Genomic DNA, 25,123 nt, shown 5'->3' on the forward strand with positions numbered 1-25,123 from the left:
TAGAACGGCCGCACCTATTACTTTAAGAGGGTGAGAGACGGCCGGTTCCATCTGAGCTAGGATTGATTTCGTGAGTTTTTTTATTGTTTCAGTTGCGATTTACCTTCATATGCTTTCCGTTCCTCCCGACGCCTGACAGATGCTTAATTTCATGATTTTACACATGCCAGATTCAAAGTCGATGTCTCATTCAATCTTTCCATGAATCAAAATTTATCATCCAAGTCATTCTCCTAGCCTCACTTGGATCTGATTGAATTCGGCTCCAACCACAGCTAAAATTGGAGTTCAACCGTCTTATCCCCACTTGGATCAGGTCAAATTTATCAAATTTTAGCTCAAGTTGGTTCGGGGCCGTGCAAAGTACGGAATATTACTACATCAATCCACGCCAATCATCAGTTCTCCCTCAGACACAAATCCACCGGAAGTCAAGACGATTTACTTATAACTCAACGAATGTGACCACTGATTGCACATAAAATGATCAAACTTTGCTCTCATTAGATTCAAATACAGAACTGGGTCAGCCAACTACAAAATAATACATCAAAATGTATGAAAAGGAGAGGGTAAGTGTAAACAACACGATGAAGAAAACATGACAATTTTCCACTCCAACAGCGCCAAGGTGGGCCTATCACCTTGTTCATAATCTTCAAGAGTCATCACGGATATTTTACACGAAGCAATCCATTCTCCTCGCATCTGTAGAGACCTATAAGTACAACCGACAAAACTTCCATCACTCTAAAATAGACAAGCTGCTTGGCAATCCCTGGGAAATCTGGCCAGCGGTAGTACCCGATCAACTGGAAAGCTGGAACCTGCCCTTTGTTTTTCTCTTTTTCCATCCCTGAAAGAAATGGAGTCGCAATGAAGTCAGTGGCAACTTCAATATATCTAATGAACTGAATCCGTGAATAGAACTTACAAATGCTGCATAGTAGAAAAGAGTGATCACTGCCAGACTGACAAATGCATATTGAAATACGTTATACCTGTAAAATATGATTTCAATGCAGGTCCAATTAACAAAGTACTATGTTCAGAACAGGTAAAACTATGTACTTCTAAAGATGACTCATCAACTGTAAGGATAGTTTCTGACTTACTTGTACAGATACTTGATTCCACGAAGAGACTGCAAAGTGTGGCCAAATATCTCCTGAGCAGCTGTTGCTTGCGCATAGTAACCAAAGGCTGTAGCACAGAACTGAATCACACTGCAAGAAAGATCATAGAACGTTATCATCCACACACACATCATAATAAGGGAAGAACCAATTTCCACAAGGAGATAAAAAATGCCATCATAATCTAGGGAAATTGAAGGCTTGGTGCCTATGAGGCCAAGTACAGTACTTGACAAAAGGAAAGATGGATATTATAGCAGGCTGGACATGTGGCAAATGAAGCAGAAAGCTCTTCCAGATTAATGGTTATGCCTCTATTCGAACCTTCTCAAATTGAGGACAAGCTGATTGTCAAAGAAAAAAGATCCTGGGTTTTAACGATAAAATGCCATCCACATAAGATTTTGTACACGTGACTGGATCTACGTGTCATGGTTAGTAAAAGAAGAGGGAAAATCAACTATGAATGGAAGTAATGTCAGACATCAAGACTTTAGCTAGAACTGTTTGTCCCTCAAGCAGTGACACAGGATCTGATAACAATTTCATCATATGCGCTGTCAAAGGAAAGCACCACGAAGTGACCCAGTCTACACTTCAAGAAATCCAAAACAATCGTAATGTTTAAATTTTATTGCTGACATGCCATCAGAGTATCATCAAAAATCAGGAGATTTTACTTGGAAAAATAATAACTGAAAGTGTATTAACTAAAGCAGCTAGTGCCATTTTAAGTTCTCAACAGGTCTTCTCCAATTAAGCTGGTATGGCACTCAAAAGGTCATTATATCAGTTTCAGAAAAGGACTTCATATACAGACCTGATGGAGCAAAGTAGGATGAGTGCCACATTAAAAAGAAAAGAGTTCATTAGAGTTCCTCCCCACCTGAAACAAAGTAGATAGTCAGGCAACAGGGGAAAAAAGTCATTCTAAACATAGTGAATACAAATGGAAAGTTTGTGAACTTAAGTTAATTACTTCATTGGGTGAATAGTAATAAAGACTAATCTCAGACCAAGCATCATTGCCCCTGCAATCACTGCAAGCAGAAGGTAGAAGCAGAAAAATGCAAATGCTACAGTACCTAGAAGACCTGGTTCAGATTCAACAAAAAAAAAAAAAATGTTAGATCAATGATTATCAAAAAGAAAAAAATCTATACAGAAAACAGAATGCTTGGCAAAACATACCCCAGACATCATCCAATTTGATGAAGACTTCATTTAGGAAAGGGGAAAGAGGAGGGTCGATCAATAGATATATGATGATGTGTGCAACCCAAGCCACTGAAACAATCAGCCTGAAATACAAGTGCAGAGAATAGATTGCATGCAACTCACTATGACAGGACAAAAAAAATGTAGGGCTCCAAAATTTGTACAATAAAACAATATCAAAGGTAGGAGGATCATTTATGTACCCTTGACAGGTATCAATAGAAGTTAAAATGAGTACCAAAAGGAAAGCAATATTAACCACCGATGGCTGTTTATCAGGATGCATGCAATGCTATTAATCATGGAAAATGAAATAGCAAAATATTGGGAGTGAACCACTTCAAACAATTTGAATCATTAACCTTGGCTATTTGATGGTAGTAAAAGCAATATGTCGCGAAACCTTTTTGGCTGGTAATACTATTCTTCAATATAAGTAGATAATATGTCACTATAAGATCAAAATCCGAAGCCCAGTAATAAGCCTCACTTATAGGCTATGGCCTCGCCTAGAAGTTATCATCCAAGATATAATTGCTTTAAATTGTAACCAACAAGCCTTATCCTGTTTAATTGTCAAAAGCAACCTAATGAACCCTTCTTGCCATTAGGGTTGGCAAGCTGGGTGGGTAGGGTCAGGTCGAGCATGCTGACTCCCTACTAAGGGAGTTTCCATTGGCCATATAATGACACCAGAGATCAATTTTCAGCTACTATTTATGAAAAGTTAGATAAGATTTAAGTGTTAAACCAATCTAGAATGGACAGGCAGCTTGAGGAACAGGAAGTTATCCAAATGCACCATTTTTGCTACCTATGTAAGCTTATGCTTACTTCACTTCATCTCAATCATTTTTCCTTCTTTTTAGCCCTTCTAAAGGTCCTAATCATAAGTGAATTGACTTTTGATAGGCAACTGGAGAATGTTAATTATTACAGAATAGTACTGACAGAAGATGCTTACAAAAAGATGAAGATTAAGATAGGATTGCGAAAGGAAGTTTTGGTTTAAAAATCAATTTGAGCAGCATATAAAACATCAAATACAAATTCAGGGATAACGAGGATGCAGCTAGGACTCAACTATGTGTCAGGCGTCCACTCTATATGGTTGAGGTTTAAACGTGGTAGTGTAAAAACATGCCTACATGTACCCATACTTACAGCCAGATAACAAATAACATATTCTTTTACCACTTATAACCCGATAGATTACTGAAACATAGTCAAAAAAAATAATGACATATTTAAGTAATGTTAGAGATGTAGTCACGTCATCAAAAGCCTAAAGTGAGGGTTCAAAGTGATGCATATATAGATTAATTGCATCAGTAATATATGTTTCTCATACTAGGGCGTATTTTGGCATTCCCATTGACAGAGACCAGATGGATTAATGTGATTCCTCTTGAATTTAGTACCATGGGAAGATGTAGCATGTTGTCTTTGATAATTATTCATTAATTATATGCATAGAAATTCACATTTCTTTTTGATCATTATATCCATACAAATTCACATTTCAAATCCTAGGTTTTTGGAGTTCAAAAAGAATTTGGACCCCAAATAGTGCTGGAAACTAGCACCTGTACTACCAGGCAATCTCTATCCCTACCTCCAAGGTTATTCCAGATGTTCACTATCTTTTCTTAAATAAACCACAAAAATGTTGTCGTAGTCCTTGTTTTGGAAATTTGTTTTCTTTAGTACCTTCCTCCATTTGTCCTCCCACTAAGGCTTTTATGTTCCTGTTATAGCGGAAACGAAGGATCCCTATCTGTAAGCATAGCTCAGATGTGTGAACAAAAGACTCTATGAGCTTCTGCAATCAGCCATAGAAGAGAAAGAAAAGTCACATGTAACTCTCCTTTTTGACTTCAAAGAACAGAAAGGATTTTCATGTGACTTTGCTTGTAATGGTACCAGATATTTAGATAGTATGACTAGATCAACAAAATCATTAGCATTTATTTTCATCACTTTTAACCCTCGCCATCATTATTGTTTGGATCAGTTTGGAGCGTGACTCAAACACCACATGAATCATCTGCTGATTTCAGACATACACTATGTTGATGTATGTCACTCTTCTGATCCACATTTTTTTATTGAAAGCAATCTTTTTCTACTGTGACGGCCTCACATTAAAGAGTTATAGCATTCAGTTGGTTGATTGATGTAACATTTTTATTATGAAATAGTCTGATTATTGTATGGCTTCCTGATGTGTTCATTTTTTAAGGAGAGTTGTTTTAGAGAACAATTAGAACCTGTTTATGACGTATCAGGATTATTTTATTTAATATTTTTCGCATAAAATGGGGGCAACAGTGTTGCTGATTGGTAATGAGAAGGGGACGGGATTTAAAGCAGCAAATGCTACAAGTATGAATTTCCAAGAAAATTAGTGGAGCTCCCTTTCAGTGGGTGAACATTCTAATGTAATTGGTTTTATTATAGCTCATGGTTCAAAAAAATCATCAATTTCTTCTATATTTGACTTGATAGGGAGCAATAACTCCACAAAATATCGAGAATTACTAACAGATGGGCATCATGGCAATAATATCACTGCATGATGTCACTACAATATGATTGGAAAAAATGAAAATGAATGCTAAATCCACTACAAAGCGTTAAGCTAGTCCAATTTATGCCAAGCTCTCACAAAAATAATTAGACAATAGTCAAATAATCAAGAAATGCAAATCCTCCATACTCTTCTGCACAGTTTACAACAAGCAACTTATACTAGAACTGTCAAATTCATAAATCAAGCATACTGAAAAGACACAACTTAGCATAACTGGGAATATCCAAATATTTAATTGACATATTTTGATAAAGTGCTTACCCAACAGCCCCCAATATAAGTTTTCCCAAGTAGCCGAGGACAGTTAGAGCCCAAGCAGTCTCTGCCTGTACAAGAATGAAGAGCACAAATATTTAAATTTAGAAAAAAAAAGAAAGTAAGGAAGATGCTTACCAGATATTTTATGATATTTCCTCACCTTTTCTCCTTGAGGATACATCTCCTCCAAAGCTTTCATATCATCTTCCAAGAGAAGCAACTCCTAATGATTTGATAATTAAAAATAGAACTTTCTTAGAGAATATTGCCATAAACAAAATTCAAATAACAAGAGAACTAACCTTTATAGCATGAAGATTATTTATGGATCCAATTCATAAAGAAAACCATAACCACTACTCCAGAAACCCAAAGTATGAAACATTGAGAATAGAAATGTTTAATAAAAGCTGACTTTCTTGTGTGAAGTCAAATGACGAAGACATCTCATGTGTGGGAGCTTCTGCCTTACGATTAATATAAAAGTACTTTACTTCTTTATTTTTCTTATCAACCTACCATAACAGAAACCAATAAAAAGTGGAAAAAAACCTAGTTAGGAAGAGTCAGAGGTGCATATAGAGTGAGATGTTGGAGAACAGACTAACACTATGAATGGACAGGAAAGACTAGAATCCCCGATAAGGAAAAGGGAATCGAGACTTGTTTTAAAAGGTCAAAAAAGGATGGAACACCTAAGATAACTTGGATAGATATTGTGATAGGAAATCAAAAACTAGTAGGAAAATAGGGATGAATGGTGAAGAAGAATGCTTAAACACCAAGTAGCATATTTAAAGCATGCTGTTAATGATTATAGTTCTCAGAAAAGGGGGAACAAACCAAAAGGTTGTCTTCTAAAAACTTATCTAGGATTATGGTTCTGCTAGAACAATTTATACAAAAGGTTAACAGCCACATATCAAAAGGATGTCACAGAACTGAGTCAAGCCAGAGGGAGGGGACAGTGCTCGACCAAAAGAAGGTAACTAACATCTAAGCCTAATATGGTCCATGCGGTCAAAGCTAAGCCCAACCAACCATTTAAGCTTGTTCTTATGGCTAGTAGGACCACAAAATAAAACATGAATGATTCATAGAACAGATTAAAAATCTGAATAGAAAACTATATATCAACTAAAATTAACAGATGGATTTAACTGAAATAGAAGATCACTTTCATCTTACTTCCAAGTGTGCCTATGCAACTAACATGTTTCTGTAATTTCCAGATAAAATTGGGAGGAAAGAAAGTGGGCAGGTGACCAGCGGTATTCATAAGTGAGATTAGGTTTCAGTATATTCTGTTGAGAAATAAAAAAATTTAAGCAACAAAAGGAAGATAATGATTTCCAAAATATATCAGTACAGAATTGGTTTCATTGTTTTATCTTAGTCAAGAACATGTAACCTAAATGAAGGGGCTTCAGATATCAACCATAATAACCATTTATGAAGAAGAAAAGCAAGGGACTGAATTTTAGGCCACATGACCATGCTGACACGGCTTTCTCCTAAATTGAAGCAGATCAGCTTGCCGAATTTGTCTACCAACTTGGGGAACATAACAATATCCAGACAGCTGCATGCGACAAATCAATCACTTTAAGATTAGGGGTACCTTTTCAACAGCTTTTACATTTTTACGCCATTTTCTCCCCTTGTTACCACTTCGCTCTTCTTGATGAAGGGCTTCTGCTGCTTTCTTCAATTCTCTAGCTTTCTTTCCCAATTCAGTTGCTTCCTACAGGACCACAATGCAAATATTGAAAAAACAACAGCCATGTAAGTAACAATGAGTGAATGTTCAAATATGAATGAGGATAGTGGTTGGCTTTCTACACTAATACGGTTTGAAACACAAGATACACCTTTATGTATTGTGAGCGAGTAATGACAGCCTTGGGGCGCCGTATAAATGCAAATATAAGTCCCAGTGGAAGGCAAGCAATCCCGACACCTCCAAAAATCTAGCATGGAATAGCAAGGATGCTTAGTGAATAATGTAGATTACTCGGTGAAAGGTTTAGAAGTTAGACTGATCTCATATTGCTATAAACAAAAGAAATGCATTCTAAAAACATCTATCAACTTTACATCTAAATGCATCTGGCAAAGCAAGCATCAGATTACTCTGTTTTACAAAATACATGCTATTAGACCAGTAACGATTACATGCACTTCAAAGAATATATCACCATCTTGTGTTCCAGCTTCACTTCAAAAGGGATAAAGGGGAAAAATAGAAAGAAAAAGAATGTCTACTATAATGGTTTAATATCAAAATATGGAACGTACAGAGAATAACACTGATCCAACAATCGTTGTAAGAGCAACCACATATTCTGGAAAGCTGGTGCGCATTGTCCAAGTCTTTTCTGAAGAAGCATTTGCTGTATATGCAGCACACTGGAGACATGGAGCAACAACCAAAGATTATATAAAGGAAATATTAAAGATTTCCTGTATCAATATAAACTATCACGGATTTCACAATTAAAAAACGGATTTGGTAGAAAACTACTATATTAAAAAGTATATATTTTATATTCTTTAAATTTAAAAATTCAAAACCCCAAAAGAAACTTCCGAGATGAAATTATAAAACTAATGCAGTCCAACATAGTTTCAAGACCCAAAGAAAGCAATTAAAGTACATGGTAGAAAAATGTGCATAAATGATGAGTGAAACCTGCCGAATCAATGGACTTATACAAGGTTGACTGCTTGATAATGCTGTCCAAGAACTTGGGAAGCTTGTTACAGAGGAACTGAGGTGCCTAACTGTGAAGTCCACTTTACCTACCAAAGCTGATACCACCAACAAAACGTCTGTCAGCAAAGTTGCATAGTAGCAGCACAAAAGCAGATTTACAAACAAACTGTTTCAGATTCAAAATGGAAGAACTAAAACATTTTAGAAAATATGATTGATAGACTGCTTCTCCTCCTTTCTGACATACCAATATACCTTGCATTTTCAACAACAGAACCAATAAATAAAAATATCATACATTGATATTCATATTTTTTAGATAATAATTATGTATTAAGCAATTAATGGATTATCGTAAAAAGTTCCGATCATGTGAAAAAAAAAACCTTTGGTTATTGGTTATAGATTCAGGCATTTTTAGAGGATACTGGGGTGCCTGTAAAAGAATTTCAGGATATAGTATATATGATCATTGACTAGCAATAGGATCTAGAATAGCAAAATCTTAAAACCCAATATTTTGAAGCACCAAAACTGATAACCAAACAACATAATATAAAAAAAAGAATCTGAAAAATTACCGCAAGGAAATAAGAAATTAGTCTAATCAGTGCAAGAACTTAAACCTTTAAGCCATGACATGCTTAAATATACCTTCAATATAACTGTCCTCATGGCACAAGTTGGATAATTATGCCATTCTTTATGTCATTATCATGGTCTTTTTTGTTGTGCTAGTACACTGAGTGGGTTAATCAAGATCCGCCGTACCGGTACCGGTCGATGTACTGGTGGCAGCCCGGACCGGTCCGCACTAGTCGCATACCGGTCCGTACCCGTCCGAACCGGTCCCATACCGGTTCTCCAACAATAAACTACCGGTACCGGATTCCACGCTAATCCGGTACCGGTTCCAGATCAAACCGGTACGGACCAGTACGGCAGATCATAATGTATATAGAGATTCACACCTATACAACATGTCAACTTCCTGTATAGCATTTTTGAATCTGGAAAGTGATCTGGCACAGGGATCAGTTACTAGGAGAGAGAATCCAGAAAATTCTAGCATAGTTAGTGGTCTGACATGGTTTTGAGCTTCAACTATTGACAAGTAAAGGCAATATATAAGTGGATATCGTGTCCACATAAGCCAGGGCTTAGCAAAACATCGTAACATGTAGTATCATGCTAGAACTGGTTAAAATAAGCATCAATACTGAAAGATATGCAACACTGCCAGTTTATACAAAGATACTCAAGGAAATTTTTTTCAGAAAGCTTCATAATTAATTGGAATGTTAATCGTGTCCAACAATACCTTTAGCGGTGTTCTTGTTTTCCTTTAATTTCCCATTTTTTGAGGAGACTTAGGCAAAAAAACGCTAAATTAAATATGGAATACTGTATTTTATAAATATTGTCATACCACATTAGCAACTGAAAAGACAAACGAATATCATAATAATATTAACTTAAGATGGCATCTCTTAAGTATTCTGCGTATTCCCTTTCTTGGTTTTTGTTGGGCTTTTCACAAAGCAAGAAGCTATCATCTCCAATGGTTTTGACAAGATGTTTTGAGTAGCTCAAAAACATAACGTGATTCGGAAAACCTTCTTTTAGGACTCAAGGTATTTACAGCATGCAGATAAATATTTTCCTGTGATATATCCTACTATGCAAATAAGGTATACTCAATGCATTATAAAGTTACCTTTTGTCGAATAGTTTGGTTTATGTTGACCTGAGATAAAATATTCATAATAGTAGATTCTATGGTTTTCCTTTTTTAATTGAAAGTGAAACCAGAAAAAATGTAATTGTGGCACCACAGCAGGTTGTAAGATTGTTATCATCACTGCATCAGAATTGTTTGGACTTAAGATGCATTGATTGGTAATAATGATCAACAAAGTAAAGGAACATTTGCCCCTTGTAGTTATATTTCTTATTGATTAGTAGAAGAATAACATTGACTATACTCTTATGCACACAAGAATCTTGAAAGAAGTGATTTATAAAATATCATAGATGCAAATGGATCCCACAGAGAAATGAACTAGTAAAGTCGGAGGAAGAGCACAATTTAACGAAGTTGGTGAAAGATATGAAAAGCCAAACTTTACAAACTAAGTAATTTAGCAATTTAAAGAGAGGAAATATTACAGTTTTAAGATACAAGAGGATGGGAGGCATAGGGTAGTTATAAGTGTCAATAATCTTCAGAAGGTATTTAGCATAAAGCAAGAGGCAGCTGTGAGATTAGACTGAAGAAGGATGGTTGATCTGGGGGTGCACTTCAATGCTGTTCTGTAGTTAAATTGTATGGAATTGTTAGTAATAGGTTAATTTGCATCAAGGAATAACTGCATTTAATATTCAGATGTGTAGCGCGCAAACCACAGCCTTGTATGTTGAACTTTTGGATTTGGAGTTAGGGAAGCTATCATCTTGTAGTTCTAAAATTGATAACTTGATAATAAGATTGGTATTTTTTTAACCAACCAAAAAGATAATAATTGATAAGAGAGTGTGATAGATGCTATAATCTTGTCCTTAAAACCCTTTCTCAGATCTTTATATTCCTAGTGTTGTATTTATAAGCAGATGATTGAATCTGCTTAAGCCTAAAGTTTTTCTGCAAGCAAATAGCAACAGATGATATCTCTACGAACACCAATAAATGATTCAACCAGCCAACATGGCCTTCATTTATTGAATGACAGTAAAGCACATCTTTTGTTTTTCTCCTCTCTATTTTTCCTGAAGGGTTGAAAAATATTTTGGATCGTTAAACATATTTTAAGCGAATACTATTTTATTTTCTTGAAAAGAAAGCAGCAGGTCCTACTACTGGAATTGCAGACAAATGATTGCAGCTTCCTGTATTGTCAGCTTTCGTTGGAGGAAATCCTAAGTGCTACTTAAGTGAACAAATTAATAGTAAATCAATGAATATCCATACAAGAAATCAGATGCGTGTGTTTTTTTTTATCAATACATGTGTTCTAAGTACTTCAGTCATCAACATCTCTTGCATCTCGTTTCTCTTTCTTTTTCCTTTCAGAAATTCAAAATTTCCTTTATATTCTCTTTTCCTTTGCATAGGAAGAACCCTAGGAATTGCAGCGCAAAATCCACTAACTGAAACCCCACCTCCAGTTTCCCACGAACATCTAGTATGGCAATCTTTGATCACCTTAAAATACTATTCTATTCTCAGAGCTATAATTCTGAACAAGAAACGAAATAAAAGGCAGAAGCAATAACAATCATAGAAAGAGAACTGAAGAAAATAAGAAAAGAGTCTAACCATAGAGAATGCCAAGAACAAGCCCACAAACAATGGCGGAGGTCACAACCCACAACAAAGCACTCTTCAACCTCTTTGCCACACTCCTGCGCAATAACCACCCATCACTTTAGCACCATAGTAAAGCAAACCCTAGAACCTAAAATAAATATCATAAAAAAGAACGATTTGGGAGGGGATCGACTTGTCTTGGTCGCCCTCGTAGTAGAACATGGCGAAGGGGATGACGAAGAAGACGAGGACGGCGTCGGCGATGTAGACGGCGAACCAGAGGGTCTTCATAGGGAGGGTGAGGTTACAGGCGCCATTGTAAATGGCATGCCGGCACGCCTGCCGGTTGGCGACGTCGGCCGGAAGCATCAATATAGAGATGGCAGCGACGGAGAGTCCGAGGACCACCACTAGCTTCGGGAAGTAGGCCTGGTTCACATCGTCCGGGTGCTGGTAATTCACCAACAAGTAGATGCTCGCCAGGAGGACCACAACGGACACCACCACCGCCACGATCACCAGCGCCAAATTGAAATCCCCCATCGTCTCCCCTCTTCTCTGCTTTTGCCGGATCTGGATCCGGCTCTGATCGAATCGATCTCTGTCTCTCTCCTTCTGTTTTCAATTTCTCCACTCTTCCCTTTTGGATTCAAGGAGCACGGGAAATCCAAAGGGAATGCGGGGGGATCTTGAACCGACTTGGGGTTCTCCTACCTTAGATGTCTTCTTTATTCGGGTTTCTTGGATCCAGAAGAGAAGAGGAGGGAGTCGTCGCTGTTGTTGCCGATAAGAGCATGGAAGGGCTAAGCTGGCAACCGGCTGGGTTCGATTAGAGATGGTATGGGACAAACACGGGGGAAAAGCCCAGGACCGGCCCAAATTTGGCCAGGAAAGGCCCATAGGCTATGTTTTGGTCGCATAGTATGAACATAGTGACTGGTTTTTTTTCAGAATTTTTGAAATATAACGTATTTAAAGACTGATTAGAATTTATGTGTGCTGTATCAAGCTAAAATCTCCATGTTTTAATTCTAACCTCTTTATATAGCTTGATTAATAGATTCCAACCATTTTTAGATACGATAAACAAGTTTCAAACCTATTTCTATGCATCCACTATGGGGGTGGCAATTTATGGCTCGATTCAACAATTTGAAGAGCGAACAATCTGTTTTAAATAGATTTGAATTTGACATAAAAAGATTTGGATCATAAATAGGTCAACTCATCTGAATTGTGTTTGTTAAATAGGTTGGGTCCAGACTTAAATCTATGACCCATTTAATAATTGAGTAGGATCATAATCTGACTTATTTAACTTATTTAAAATTCGCTTATCTTGTTTTTGATTTACTTAACTTGATCCGTTTAACCTATTTAATCTGTTTAAATTTATGTAATCCGTTAAAAATCTAATTGACCCATTTAACATGATTTGACCTGTTCAATAAATGGGTTACGTGGGTCGAACTGGATTATCTATTTAATAAATAGATTAGATTCCTATTCAAAATTTTAACTTATTTAATAAATTGATCGGGTTCAGATTGAATTTTTATCTAACCCCCATCTAGCTCGATTCGACCCAATTGCCGCCCTTAATCCACCACCCCTACCTAGCAGCACCCACCCCCCACACATGCACACGCAAAAAGAAAAGAAAAGAAAAAGAAAAAAAAAAAGAAAAAGAAGCAAGCACACTTTCAACTTAACGTAGGTCCCATATGAACATTAAGACATGCAAATGAATATAGGGAGATGCACATGTTATGCTACATGTAAAGTGCAGGAAAAGGAAATTACTTAACATGACCTACAAACAGGGCGTGATGTAGATGTAGGATTTCATTTGAATTAGGGGGTGAAGAGAAGGCCACAGTGGCCATTATTTTTTAAACAAAGCGCATTCGGTATGCAATGGACCATTCTCTCTTCCAGACCAGCCCATTCACAGCAGCTATCTGGGTCTTGGAGGCCCATTACTTCAGTCCGTCTCACGCACGCCCACTTTGACAAAGGCGCCTTCCGTTCTCCCCACATCCCATAGGGCGAAACGGAAGCTTCTTTCGAAGTCCAGTTCCATCTTCCCCAAAGCTTTGGATCATCGGCTCCTGAAAGCTCGAGGAAAGGTAAAACCCAAAGCCCTAACCCTAACTCTCTGGCCTTCTTCGATGTAACCCTCGCTGCAATCTCTCAGGGTTCGGAAGAGGGAGAGCGGGGATGTCGGACGCCGTCGAGGCGACGGGGGAGCCGATCCCGACGTCGGCGGTCCTGATGGCGGCGTCGAAGCACATCGCCGTGCGGTGCCGGGCGGAGAACGTGGCCTTCATCAACTGCAAGAAGAAGGACCCAAACCCGGAGAAATGCCTCGATAAGGGCCGGGCGGTCACTCGTTGCGTCCTAAATTTGTAAGGATTCTCGACACTCCGAACAAGTCTCTATCCATGTTACTTTTTTTCTCTCGACGAATCCATCTATTGATTTATGATCGAGTTAATTCTTTTCTTTCCTCTTCTTTTAATTCGTTCGGATGGATTGCTATGCAATGTGCATTCTGAATTTCATCGTTAATTTGCTGTCTTGCTCCTTTGGAGGATGGTAACCTTGCGGTTAAAAAAAAGCTAGGATTTTGATGTCCTGGAAAATTGTTAGAATTTGTTTGCAACTGCTGCAAGCCTTGCTACTATGATAAGTTTGACAGCTTTTCAACTGGGCAATGGATTTTTAACACATTAGATGTTGAAGTTGTGTTTCTCTGTCCATAGATCCTTGGTGAAGTCGGTAAGAAGATGTGATAAATCGGTTCAGTTACTGTGTATCATGAATTTATGATGAGTGGTGCGTTATAAAATTGTTCTCACTTGGACAAAATATAGATTGGAAAGCAATAACCTTTTTCTCTATCTGTTCTTATAACTTTGGAGGAATGCAAGAGTAAAGAGGTGAGGACGTCTATTGGTGCTTCTATTTTATCTGCTTCATGCTTCACCAATGAACCTATTTCCTTCTACAGCTTCACTAGAAAAGCTTGATGACTCAGATGATAGTATCCACCTCCTCACTGATCAGATGTAGTTCAACTGGAAAGCAGCGATCAAAATATTTGAATCATGGAAGGTACTGATACAACTTCGGCAATCGCTTGAACAATGCATAGGTGGAACATATAAGAAGTACCAAATCAAAATTAATGATAGAGATATACTTGGTTAGTCATTGTTGATGCCTTAATTCTATTTCTCATTAATGATAAATTAAGCTGTATCTAACATGATGCAAAAGGGAAAATCAATGCAATATAATTCTATTGTTGAAATATCTTATTTATGTGAACATGGGAGTAAAAGTTTTTATTCACATAAAGTGAGAATTGCAAGGATGAGAAAAGTGTGCTAAAAAATGGGTAAACTATGAAGAATAAATTTATAAACGAGTGCCATAGATTAGAGAAAATGTAGGGGTTGCACCAATTAGGTTAACAGATATCTGATTGAGATGCTTTGAGTATAGATAGTGAAGACCTAGATGCTTGGAAAGGACATTATTCAATCATGAGGCAAAGGGTCCTGCAAGGAGGGAGCACAGAAATTTATTAAAAAAAAAGAGAATGAGTTGGAAATGTGAGGAAGGATCTGTAAAAAGCAAGTGTGAAAGGGATTTATTTCATAATGTGAATGAGCTTAGAGGAAAGATTTTTAAAGGTCGCTGCAAGCATTTGGAACAGGTTTTCTTGGTGTGGTTATGATTATGAGTAAGTTTAGTGCTGAGAAATTTCGGGGACCTAGCCAATCTAGTTATACTAGAATGAAGGATTAGAACTTTAAACTATGTAACTTAACGAGCATCATTTGATACTTCAAAGCATCTTTCTCTGGTATGCTTGTTGCCTTCTTTAATTTTTATGAATGTCATTCATTTGTGAATTTTTGCCTTCTAATCTCTTTATTGAGCCTGGGGTCTACTTTTGCTTATGTTTTTGCTCTTGTATTTGTAACATTTTATGCATCTTCTTGATAAAAACTGTTAATAAGTGGAAGCTCTGCATATTACATTGATGCCAAGGACGGAGAAGATTTTAAGATGATTATTGAGAACATCTAACCTCTATTGATAAATATTTTGCTCCACTATTTTGTCAGGGACCCTTTTTTTTTTTTTTTTTTTTTGCAATTGGTAACAATCATCTTGTATGAAAATCTCCTATAAACTTCACAAGACTCAATGCACATCTTTCCATTGCTACATTCTTATCAAGTTTATGACTTCACTTTCTGGTTGACATATTACTTGCTTAAAATAATGTACACTTTAATGTAGTATGTTCAGCTTTTATCAACTGTAGGAAAAAAACTATTTAAATGCTGGTCAAGAGTGGATAAGCTGCAAAAGGTCACACAGCCTGAAAGCTCGTGGTTTTGGCTCTTTAATGTCTGAATTTAGGATGTACATCTTTAAAGCAGCAAATGAATATAGTAACATATCATCTTGTTTTCAAGTAGAAATTGTCATCTAACTGATTTCTAGCTTAATCATTTGATAAAATTTCTCTAACAGTGGTTTCTTGGCATTTCACCAACAGGAATTCCAGTTGAGAAGACCAATGAATTATAATTAATTATATTGATTTCCTTCACTTATAGTTCTATTATTAATCCAGATCCCTTCTTTCTGGACAGATATTCTGGCTGTTTAGAGAATTTGGTCTCATATAATTTTACATGGAAAGAGAAACAACATGAAAATACACCTTTAATGATGACTCCTTCAGTTCAACTTTTAGGCAACAGAAATTTTTTACAATATTTCCAGTTAAAGGAGGGAAATTATGTTCTTTTTGCTCTACAAAATAGAACATCAAGACTGCTAGAAGATCCCACAAGTCCATAACCAGAGAAGCCTTGTGCTTCCGAAAATATAAATCCAGATCCCCACTCAAAATTTCTTTAGAAAATCACAAAATAGAGAAGGTATATTACACTTTTGGCATAAACTCAATTACAACTCTTCTTTTTGAGAAGAAAATTGGATCAACTACAACCATTGTGAGTCGTGGAGCTGTTGCATCAAATTAATGGTTAGTGGATAGGCTACAAGCAATCAATTCCATATGTACCTTTCTTGGACTTCTCTTTTATTTATTTATTAATTACTATCATTATATAATAATTCTAAGAAAATAGAGAAGTTAGAGTTTGTATCATATCCCTCTTTAGATGATTGATTTTTTTCTTGTTAGTCATTGATGCCTAAATATTCTTCCTGAGCATTTTCCTACTGTCCTGTCATGAGATTCTTGATCAGATGAATATGTTCATGATGATTGGGTAAAATTTCTGAATGATGTAAGTTACTGTTGGGAAATTTTTAGTGGAGTTTTATTAAGAAAGCAGGGTATTGAGATCATCCAATCAGACTGACAGATTTTGTTATCCAATGTTCCAACCTCTCGATTTACATAAGAGCTAAGATCCATCTTTAAAAAAAGAAGTGTTGAAACAGTGATCTGATCTTTGTGGTTGGAATATTAGATTCCTGGACCCTGCAATTGAATATCAAAACTCAGACATGTAGCTATCATCTTTCATCATCTGAGTACATGATGCTTTTAGTGATCGGACATGATATTGGTATACATACATAATATTGGATTCTTGGACCCTGACAATTTTGGTACGTGATCAGAGCCTTCCACTTTATACCAGTGAAAGGATAAATTTAGCTACAAGAATGACAAAATTAGTGGCACTGGAATTTCTTTTTCCATAGCATAGCATGGTATGTAGTGTTTTGGCTGTTTTCATATCGGACCCTAAAAATCCCATCATTCTATTCATTTTTTTTTTGTCTGTGTGTGTCTGTGTGCATGTGTGTTTGTGTCTTAGCTACCCTGTTTATCTGATGTTAAGCCTGCCTTGTGTCATAAACCCACTTTGAAATCTCATATGCAGATGCACTCATAGTACCAGCCCCTTAAATTGAGAAGGAATCAAGATTATGTTTATTAAGGTTGACTGACTTAAAAACATATTCATGTATACAAATAATATTTATTTTATGATTACACTCTGGTAAGGTTTTGGGCCAGGCTTGGTATGGGGTGGTTGTGGCTGAACTTGGTGCAGGAGAAATTTGGATCTTAAACTTAGTCTCAGCTAAACTGAAGCCAGAGTTACTATAGCACATATCTGACTTACTGAGGCCCAAGGCCTCTTTCTGACAGGTCTCATAACTAACCATGCCCTTTTACATCTTCTGCACTTATTTCTATGTTTTCACTCTGGCCATCATCCATGGTAAACATTAATGGGATTTTCATTGCCTGCAAAAATCTCTTCCACTGCGAGGAACATGCAAACAGACCTCAAAAGACAGCCCTTATTTACTATGCAATACAAAATATGTACTTGGAGTTCCATTTATTCAAACTCTGTCTCTAATATTGGATCTTTATAAAGTAGAAAGATGATGCTTGTGCTTTTTCGGCCAAGCTCAGGCAAGCAATCAGCGAGTTTCATAAATCTGAGCCTGGTCATATATTTTAGGTTACTTGATATATATATATATATATATATATATATATATATATATATATATATATATATATATATATATATATATATATTACATAGACACAATGCTGACATGTCTTATAGTGCAATGTATGGGAAATTCTGGGTTTAATTGGAGTTTCTCGACAATATGAGTGGGAGCTCATGTGGTAGATTATTTACTTTGTCAATGTTAATAAAGGAGAGAGCAAGAGTTTGTACTTGGTAAATCTTTAATATTTTCATTAGTTCTAATGATGGTTTCTGGTTGATGGGTTTGTCTTGGATTGGAAAAGGGACAAGGAGAATGAGAGGGAGCAGTAGGTGTGAATGGCAGTGGGAAGAAGAGATGAAAGTGAGAGTTTTGATGGTAAAAAGCCTAAATCTGGGAAGAGTCAGTATAATGAAAAAATAAATGATCTGTAAAAGCACCAAGAAAAGACAACAAATCATAGAACTGGAAACAATAGGCTCTAGAAGTTTGCGCATAGATTTAATGCAACAGATAGAATGCATATATGAATATGGATAGATCTTTCCTCTCTTGGGCTTGGTGGGTGGGTATTTGGTGGGGAAGGGGGATGACGAGTCAATTTGTATTGAGAATATTTGGTGTTACCCAGCAGTTAGAGGCACATAGAGAGCCTAAGGGAGCTAACCATTAAATAGGCTAGGGAGACTCTAGCCTATAAATTACTCTTATTCATAATATTTTAGTTAATCATAATTTTTAAAAAATACTCAAATTTTTAACTCGTGACCTGCAGGCTGAAGGAGCTTCATCAGAGGTGCCCCAAAGAGATGGATGGTTATGCAGGCTGCATGTATTACTATACCAATGAGTTTGACTTATGCCGCAAAGAACAAGAAGAGTTTGAGAAAGCATGCCCAATTTCTGAGTAGTTGCTGGAGGTTGCCTCCTGGATTGTGAGGGATAACTTTGGAAAACAACAATTCATGAATTCCTCTGTTCTGTTTTTCTTTAATGAGACCATCTACCGCCATCGAAGTACTCTTTTACTGAATTCAGGTTATTGAAATTTGCTAAGGCTTATGGCCGCATGTTTCTACGTGGCATCAGTATTTGATCTTTCTTTGCAACAATAGTCCTGTTGGAATTAATCTGCTTTCAGATTCTTCTGTATAAGGTGTTATCATGCCAAATAAAATCTGTTTTAAAGACCTCTGCAATGGTGCTTCCATGTTTTTGTTTTTTAGGGAATGTGATGCATAAATGGAAGATTGTGTATTTACTTGTTCAGTAGACTCCATCAAATACAATACAACCTGACATGTTTCGTGCGAGCATGCATAAAAATCTTAGAATTCATGGAAGCCATGATTTGGATTAGCTTAGTCAGAGTAGTTGATGTAGCCTGTGGAAAATGAGTCTCATTATTGTTGAGCTCAATATTTATTATAACTTAATTTTTGGTGAAAATTTATTTTCAGTACCATTGTTAGTAGCTGCTTAATCTACAATAATGCATATCTCAGTGATATATGATGAGCACGTATATCTTGTGTTTGCATGATTGCTATCATGCAAACCATTTTCTATTAAAATGGATCGGCTGCAGAGGACAATTTTGGACTGGGAAAGATTTAGAGGGCTGTGTTTTATGCGATTGGCTGTTAAACTTGATATCAGCAATTTAAGGATGGAGCCTCGGTTCAATTGAGACTTAAACTTTAAGCTGGGAAAAGGTTTGCCATGAACCTTGTAGACTTATTTCCTTTGTGAAACGTGCGTCATGATGGATGACCTATATAACTTTGCTTGGGGAGGGCAACCAGGTTCTAGACTGCGTTGCTAATATGGCCTAGAATTTGGATGAATCAATAAGTTGCACCCATGCCTTCTTGCGCCAGGTGATGCACCACACCGATGTGGAAGAAATTATTCTCTACACTGCATGCACTGTCCGTCTGCCCATGCACGCCATTAATTATAACCGTTCATTTCTAAGATGCGTGCTTGATGAATGAGATGTTCATTATTTTTTTTGAATTTTTTGCATGAATATTTTTCTAAAAATTCAAATTTGCGTAAGTACATTCTTAAAATTTATATTTATTTTTCTACCTTCATAAAACACTATTTTTGTACAAATGCTCCTAATATAACTTTTCTTCTGACATCGTTAATAAAAACTAAATTTATTTTAATTAAAAATAAGATAGAATTTTGAAATTACTTGTTTGTTTTCCATCGCAATCATCTTATAAATATTTTTTTTTTGCACATCTACTAATTAAGAGTATTTTAGTCATTTTAATTTGAACCATTAATTTTTTAACAGTATTAGATGGCATGAGTACATATGCAAAAATAAGGATAGAAAAAAAGGTAGAACAACTAAACAAATGTTTTACTAAGATATGTATGCAAATATCAATTTTGAAATAGTATTCATATAAAATTTAATATTTAGGAGGATATTTATGTAAAAAAATTTATTTTTTTTTATAATCAAGTTTATTTTCTTTCCTCCCTTCTTCCCTATCCAAAAAAAAAAAGAAGAAGAAGAAAAGAAGAGAAAGAAAGAAAAAAAACTCGACTTTGTTGAAATTTTAGTCTGCACTCATCTTTTTTGGGGTTGATTTTTTTTTTTTTTTTTTTGTGGGTGGTGGGGAGCAGGGGCGGCCCAAGCCTTAGGCGACCGAGGCGGCCGCCTAAGGCCTCGGCCTAAAGGAAGGCCTCCGGCCCTCCACTCTCTAGCCTGGGATAGCCTTATCGCCCCTCATCGCCATCCTGGGATCGCCATGAATTTGGCTATCAGCTCCAGCTACCCAGTGGCCAGTGCCCATGATGGGATATTAGGAATCATAGCTGGCTACCTGGCTGCTGCCCTGCCTTAGCTGCCTATGAAGTACGAACGATCCAGCCTCCAGCCTCCAGGCATGGCCAACAAGCAACAGACAACGGGGCTATGGAGGGCCCTATACCCCTACGATCCTCCATAGCCCGTCTTCTCCATCCGCCGGCCGTAGTCACCACTCACCAGTCCAAAATGGCAGAATCCCATCCGGCCATCCCAGATAAGAGAAAACCAGTAAACCAGAGAGAGTCCTCCTTCTAAACTTTTCTTTGGTTCTTCCTTCTTCCCTAGTTCCTCACTTCCTCCTGAGTCCTTACTCCTTAGTTCTTCAATCTTCGGTTCTTCCGAGTTCCGACTTCCGAGTTCTGTCCTTCGCCCATTTCCGGCCGTTCGCCACTCGCTCAGTCGCTCTCGCCGTCGTCGGTCCTCCCCGTCGGCACTCGGCCGAAGAGAGTGACGAGGGAATAAGGGAGGCGGCATCGCCGGCGTGACGGTGTCTCTTCTCCTTCAGTCCTTCTCGACCCAGCCTTCCATCCTCGCCACCGTCGCCTACTCGCCGGAGCCCGGAGGTGAGTTTCTGCCTTCCGAGAACGGTTTTAGGCCCTCTAGGGTGTTCTCTTTGTTGGGATACTTGGGTAATGGGAACAGACTACAGAGGAGGTATGAGAAAGAACCCAAGCATGACTTGTGTAACAAATTTAATGCTCAGGCACAGGGCCCAGCTCGATAACAAATTTAATGCTCATCCTTGATATCTTTCCTCCCTGGAACAGATTCAGAATCTGTTTGAAGAAATGCCAAAGCTAGTCTGAAAAATATGGGGGTCATTTATCACCTGAATCCTGCACAGCTTCTTCCAATTTAATTTCAAGATCAATTCTTTTAGCAATAAACTTCTGAATCTGAAGCTCCAGCTCCTCAATCTTGGCCTGATATGTGCTAAGAGAAATCTTTGCAGCATCATTTGACTCTGCCTTTGGTCAAGTGACAGGCTCTGGAGTCTTGATGAGAATATGGTAGTCCTTTGCTCATCTGATTTTAGGAGAGCAGATATCAAGTATTCCTTTTCTTTAATAGTGGAGATTGCTTGTCTATATCTTTGTTCTGTTACTTCTGTACCAGACAATGCATGTTTAGTGGAGATTGCTAGACGAATTAATAGTGGAGATTGCTAGACGAATTATTTCTAAATAAATTTTTAAAGTATTTTATATTTATTAAAAAACTTTATTATTATTTTTTTAAAAAGGCCTCATTTAGTGAATTCGCCTTAGGCCTCCAAATGCATTGGGCCGCCCCTGGTGGGGAGATACAACTTTCATGATGGACCGTATCAATTATTTGCTTTATAATTTGAAAATATGGCATGTAAACGTTCTATGGAATATCAACAAATGAGCAAGTCCCAGTCTAGATCCGTTACGAGCAGCAATAACACCACCAGGCTCTAACACTTAACCTGACAAAAAATCCAAAAAATATAATTATGCATTCTCCATAGCTTATACCGAATGTGTAGTACTCTTCTTCTTCTTCTTCTTTTTATTTTTTTAATAATAAAAACAATATTTTATATAGCTATTCTGCGGAACTAAAAGAAAATAAAGAGTACGTGAACGGCGACTTTAGGCCTCAGCCTCGATCAGTGCTCAACCGTCCTATCTTCAATGGTCCAACCCAAGAAAAAGACCCAGCTTGGAACTGTGGGCCTCAGGCTCAGATAAGCAAACCATATTTATCTTCTTCTTCAGATAGCCGTGTCCCATTTTCGGTCTCCAAAATATTAGTAAATCTCAAAAGTAAGCAGAAGAAACAGAGGCGCAGACTGAAGTCGCTGCAGCGAAGGGAGGAAGATGGGCTGCCGCCGCTGCCCGTACGACCTTCGTGAATAGTGGCATCTCCGTTACAAACAACCCCGCAAACGAGCAAAAGCCTTTGTGAGACCACTGCCGGTGGAGATAAGAATCCTATCACCGCATCCGTTCAAAAGCCTCCACCAATTCCGCGCAAGACCAGTTCTCGTCACCGGCGAAGCGAAGCGTGTGGAAGCAAAGAGAAGCGGTCCCGATTCCTTCGTTAGATTAAAAAAATCTCTCTCCTTCGGCTTTGTCTTGACACTCTTCCATATCGCATCACATGAAATAATCCATCTTATTCTTCTTCCCCACTTTCTCTTTTCTCACGTTCAAACGAAGCGTACTCTGTCGCTTCTCCCTTCCCTCTTAGTCTCCCTTGTTATTCTCACCTCCTCCCCCCTTCCAAATGACCCGAGCCGAGACCCCATCTCCGCCGTTCATCACATGGTCCCTCACCGGGAAGCGGGGCAGGAAGAGCCCCCACCACCAGCCGGAGGCCCAAGAGCGCGACATCGCTCGCTTCCTCCTCGCGCTCTCCTCCCCTCCCCCCGCCGCCGATCGCGACCTCCGTCGTCTCGGCGGCGCGGAGGCAGCGGCGGACGGCGACGGTAGCAGATGGGACGGAACCGGGGAGAGGATCAAGAGGAGGAGACGAGCGACGACGAAGGCGCGTTCCCGGGTGCACGAGTGCTCGCTGTGTCCGAAGAGGTTCCGGACGGGGCGGGCGCTGGGAGGGCACATGAAGAGCCACTGGGAGCGGGATCTCCACGGAAGGGTGGTCAAGAAGAAGACGAGGAAGCTCAGCTCCTTGCTAGGGTTAGGGTTAGGGCTAGGCTTCGGTCTCGACCTCGATTTGCCCTTTCCTTCCCCTCCTAATCCCAAGCCCGGGAAGTTTTCTTCGGAAGGAAAGGAAGGAGATGACGAATACGGCGGCGGCGATTCTTTGGCGGAGGATTCATCGTCGTTGCTGCATCCGTTCTAAGAGGTTCCCTCTCTTCCCCGTTACCGTTTCGCTACTTCTTTGTCCAGATCTTCGCCTGTGTCCTTTTGCGTTCTAATATTTTTCGGAATATGGACCAAGTAAATATTGGAATTGCCTGCGAAACAATCGGAGAGAACGTTACAGAGTTCGGTAATTAAGAATAGTTTGAGGGGCAGAGTTTCGGCAGCCAGTTGCGGAAACGTGATGGAGTTTAGCTGAAGTGGAAAGGGGCCCGATTGGAAGGACTCGGTGTAATTGATGGAAAAGTATTTTTATTTTCTTGTTTCTTCTTAGTGTTATGAATCTTTTTCTTTTTCTCCGAGTTTAGCTGCTTCGTGGAACAAGCAATGCATGGGCCATATAACGTTTGAGGAGAGGATGGTGGTCCGGTAAAATATTAACATATAATAGAATGGAGATATTGAGATGATGGTGAGGAATGGTGTGGCCTTCGAGGTCAAGCATATATTTAGAGAGACCAACAGGGCGGCTGACTGGGTGGTTGCCTACGCGGCCCACCATTCAGGATCTCCTCTGTGGTGAGGAGAAAGGGAGCTACCACTGGCACTCTGCAAGCTTGTGTTTTTTGATTTTCTTGGATGTATTCGTACAAGCGTTGTATGGTTCATGGCATCCAATGTTGAAGGACTTGAATCCCTTGTTTGGGGATTGATATGGCTTCTGTTGGAGACAAGCAGCAAGTGTGGCAGCTTCACAACATTCTTCTCTGGGCCGTGGAGCTGCAAGGAATCCTATACTTTCTTGCAAATGAGGAAAAAAAAAAAAGAAGAAGAACGCTGGAAGGTAGTTTTCTGCATTGTTTCAGCAACAGACATGCTAATTATCGTGAGTTTATTGAGTGCATGGCGGTATGAAATTATGCATATTAGAAAACTGATGAGTTATCTAGTTTTTATAATCTTTAAGTAGGATTTAGAGATTTAACCTTCATTTGAATGGCTATGATTAGATAAATTAGCTACAGCAAGAACCAAATAATCCTTGATTCATCCATCTGCAAAGAAAGGAAAATCTTTCTCTGTACAAAAAAATACAACTTGTGGGGCCTTATATATTTGCGAATAAATTTATACAAAATAAATATGTATATATCCAAGATGGATTATGCTTTGTTCTTTTTTGATTAAAAAAGTTATATACCCTCTCACTTTCTTGAAGATAAAATAATACTTTAAGTTCTTATTGTTATGCACTTTGGAAACAATGATTTTCATATGTTTCAAGGCTGTCAGAGTACGGCACTAACCTTTAGTGTTGTTATAACCATCTAAACTAGTATTACGATCTAAATAAACAAACTAAATTGATTGTTTTCCGGGAAAAAAAGAGAGTTGAATTTAGACATTTTGATATACAAAATTTATTATACATTTTTAATAAAATGGACATTTTCTGAAGTTTATAGTAAAATCATCATTTTGAGGCTCATCAAGTGAATGGGATGAAACAAAATCTAATTATTTGATTGATGATCTCAAACAAATGTTTCATATGGCATGAAACATGTTTTCATAATAATCGCACCCAAACAAATTAAATAACTTAAAAAATTTAATTTCGTTTCTTCGCCGATCAACATAACATAATTTAAAAATGGACAGCCTTCGCTCAAAAGGCAATAATAGAGGACCCACGATTCGTAGTCCATTCAGGGATTAACAAACGG

General features: G+C 37.9%; 2 protein-coding genes across 3 annotated transcripts; one reads left to right on the forward strand and one right to left on the reverse strand.

Moving 5' to 3' along the window:
- Nucleotides 1-472: 472 nt before the first annotated feature.
- LOC103710341 (LIMR family protein Os06g0128200-like) lies at nucleotides 473-12,081 on the reverse strand. The gene is made up of 14 exons (XM_088702414.2): nucleotides 11,422-12,081; nucleotides 11,238-11,323; nucleotides 7,898-8,016; nucleotides 7,504-7,614; nucleotides 7,077-7,175; nucleotides 6,827-6,949; nucleotides 5,366-5,428; nucleotides 5,209-5,273; nucleotides 2,328-2,437; nucleotides 2,116-2,230; nucleotides 1,957-2,022; nucleotides 1,116-1,226; nucleotides 935-1,001; nucleotides 473-856 (listed from the first exon to the last, which is right to left on the reverse strand). The coding sequence occupies exons 1-14, from the start codon at nucleotides 11,769-11,771 to the stop codon at nucleotides 809-811; spliced, it is 1,533 nt and encodes a 510-aa protein (XP_088558540.2). The 5' UTR covers nucleotides 11,772-12,081; the 3' UTR covers nucleotides 473-808.
- A 1,122-nt stretch (nucleotides 12,082-13,203) lies between these two features.
- Nucleotides 13,204-18,960, forward strand: LOC103710340 (NADH dehydrogenase [ubiquinone] 1 alpha subcomplex subunit 8-B-like). 2 transcript variants are annotated; one of them, XM_088702416.1, is made up of 3 exons: nucleotides 13,204-13,357; nucleotides 13,426-13,636; nucleotides 18,544-18,960. In XM_088702416.1, exons 2-3 carry the CDS (start codon nucleotides 13,449-13,451, stop codon nucleotides 18,677-18,679), a joined length of 324 nt encoding a protein of 107 aa, XP_088558542.1. In that variant the 5' UTR covers nucleotides 13,204-13,357; nucleotides 13,426-13,448; the 3' UTR covers nucleotides 18,680-18,960. The 2 variants fall into 2 exon arrangements, with proteins under 2 accessions (XP_088558542.1, XP_088558543.1); XM_088702417.1 differs by having other exon boundaries at nucleotides 13,217-13,357; nucleotides 13,436-13,636.
- Nucleotides 18,961-25,123: the final 6,163 nt, after the last annotated feature.

This window comes from Phoenix dactylifera, chromosome 8 (assembly GCF_051530095.1).
Source record: "Phoenix dactylifera cultivar Ajwa chromosome 8, Ajwa_hap1_PhDact_Kaust_v1.1, whole genome shotgun sequence".
NCBI classification, from domain to species: domain Eukaryota; kingdom Viridiplantae; phylum Streptophyta; class Magnoliopsida; order Arecales; family Arecaceae; genus Phoenix; species Phoenix dactylifera.

Excerpts from the sequence above, each read along its gene's own strand:
- LOC103710340 (XM_088702416.1), top strand. The coding sequence starts at position 13,449 with ATGTCGGACGCCGTCGAGGCGACGGGGGAGCCGATCCCGACGTCGGCG. Across the intron at positions 13,637-18,543 it reads ACTCGTTGCGTCCTAAATTT|GCTGAAGGAGCTTCATCAGA; the intron begins GTAAGGATTCTC and ends CGTGACCTGCAG.
- LOC103710341 (XM_088702414.2), bottom strand. The coding sequence starts at position 11,771 with ATGGGGGATTTCAATTTGGCGCTGGTGATCGTGGCGGTGGTGGTGTCC. Across the intron at positions 7,615-7,897 it reads TAAGTCCATTGATTCGGCAG|TGTGCTGCATATACAGCAAA; the intron begins GTTTCACTCATC and ends CCATGTCTCCAG. Across the intron at positions 2,231-2,327 it reads CAAATTGGATGATGTCTGGG|GTCTTCTAGGTACTGTAGCA; the intron begins GTATGTTTTGCC and ends AATCTGAACCAG.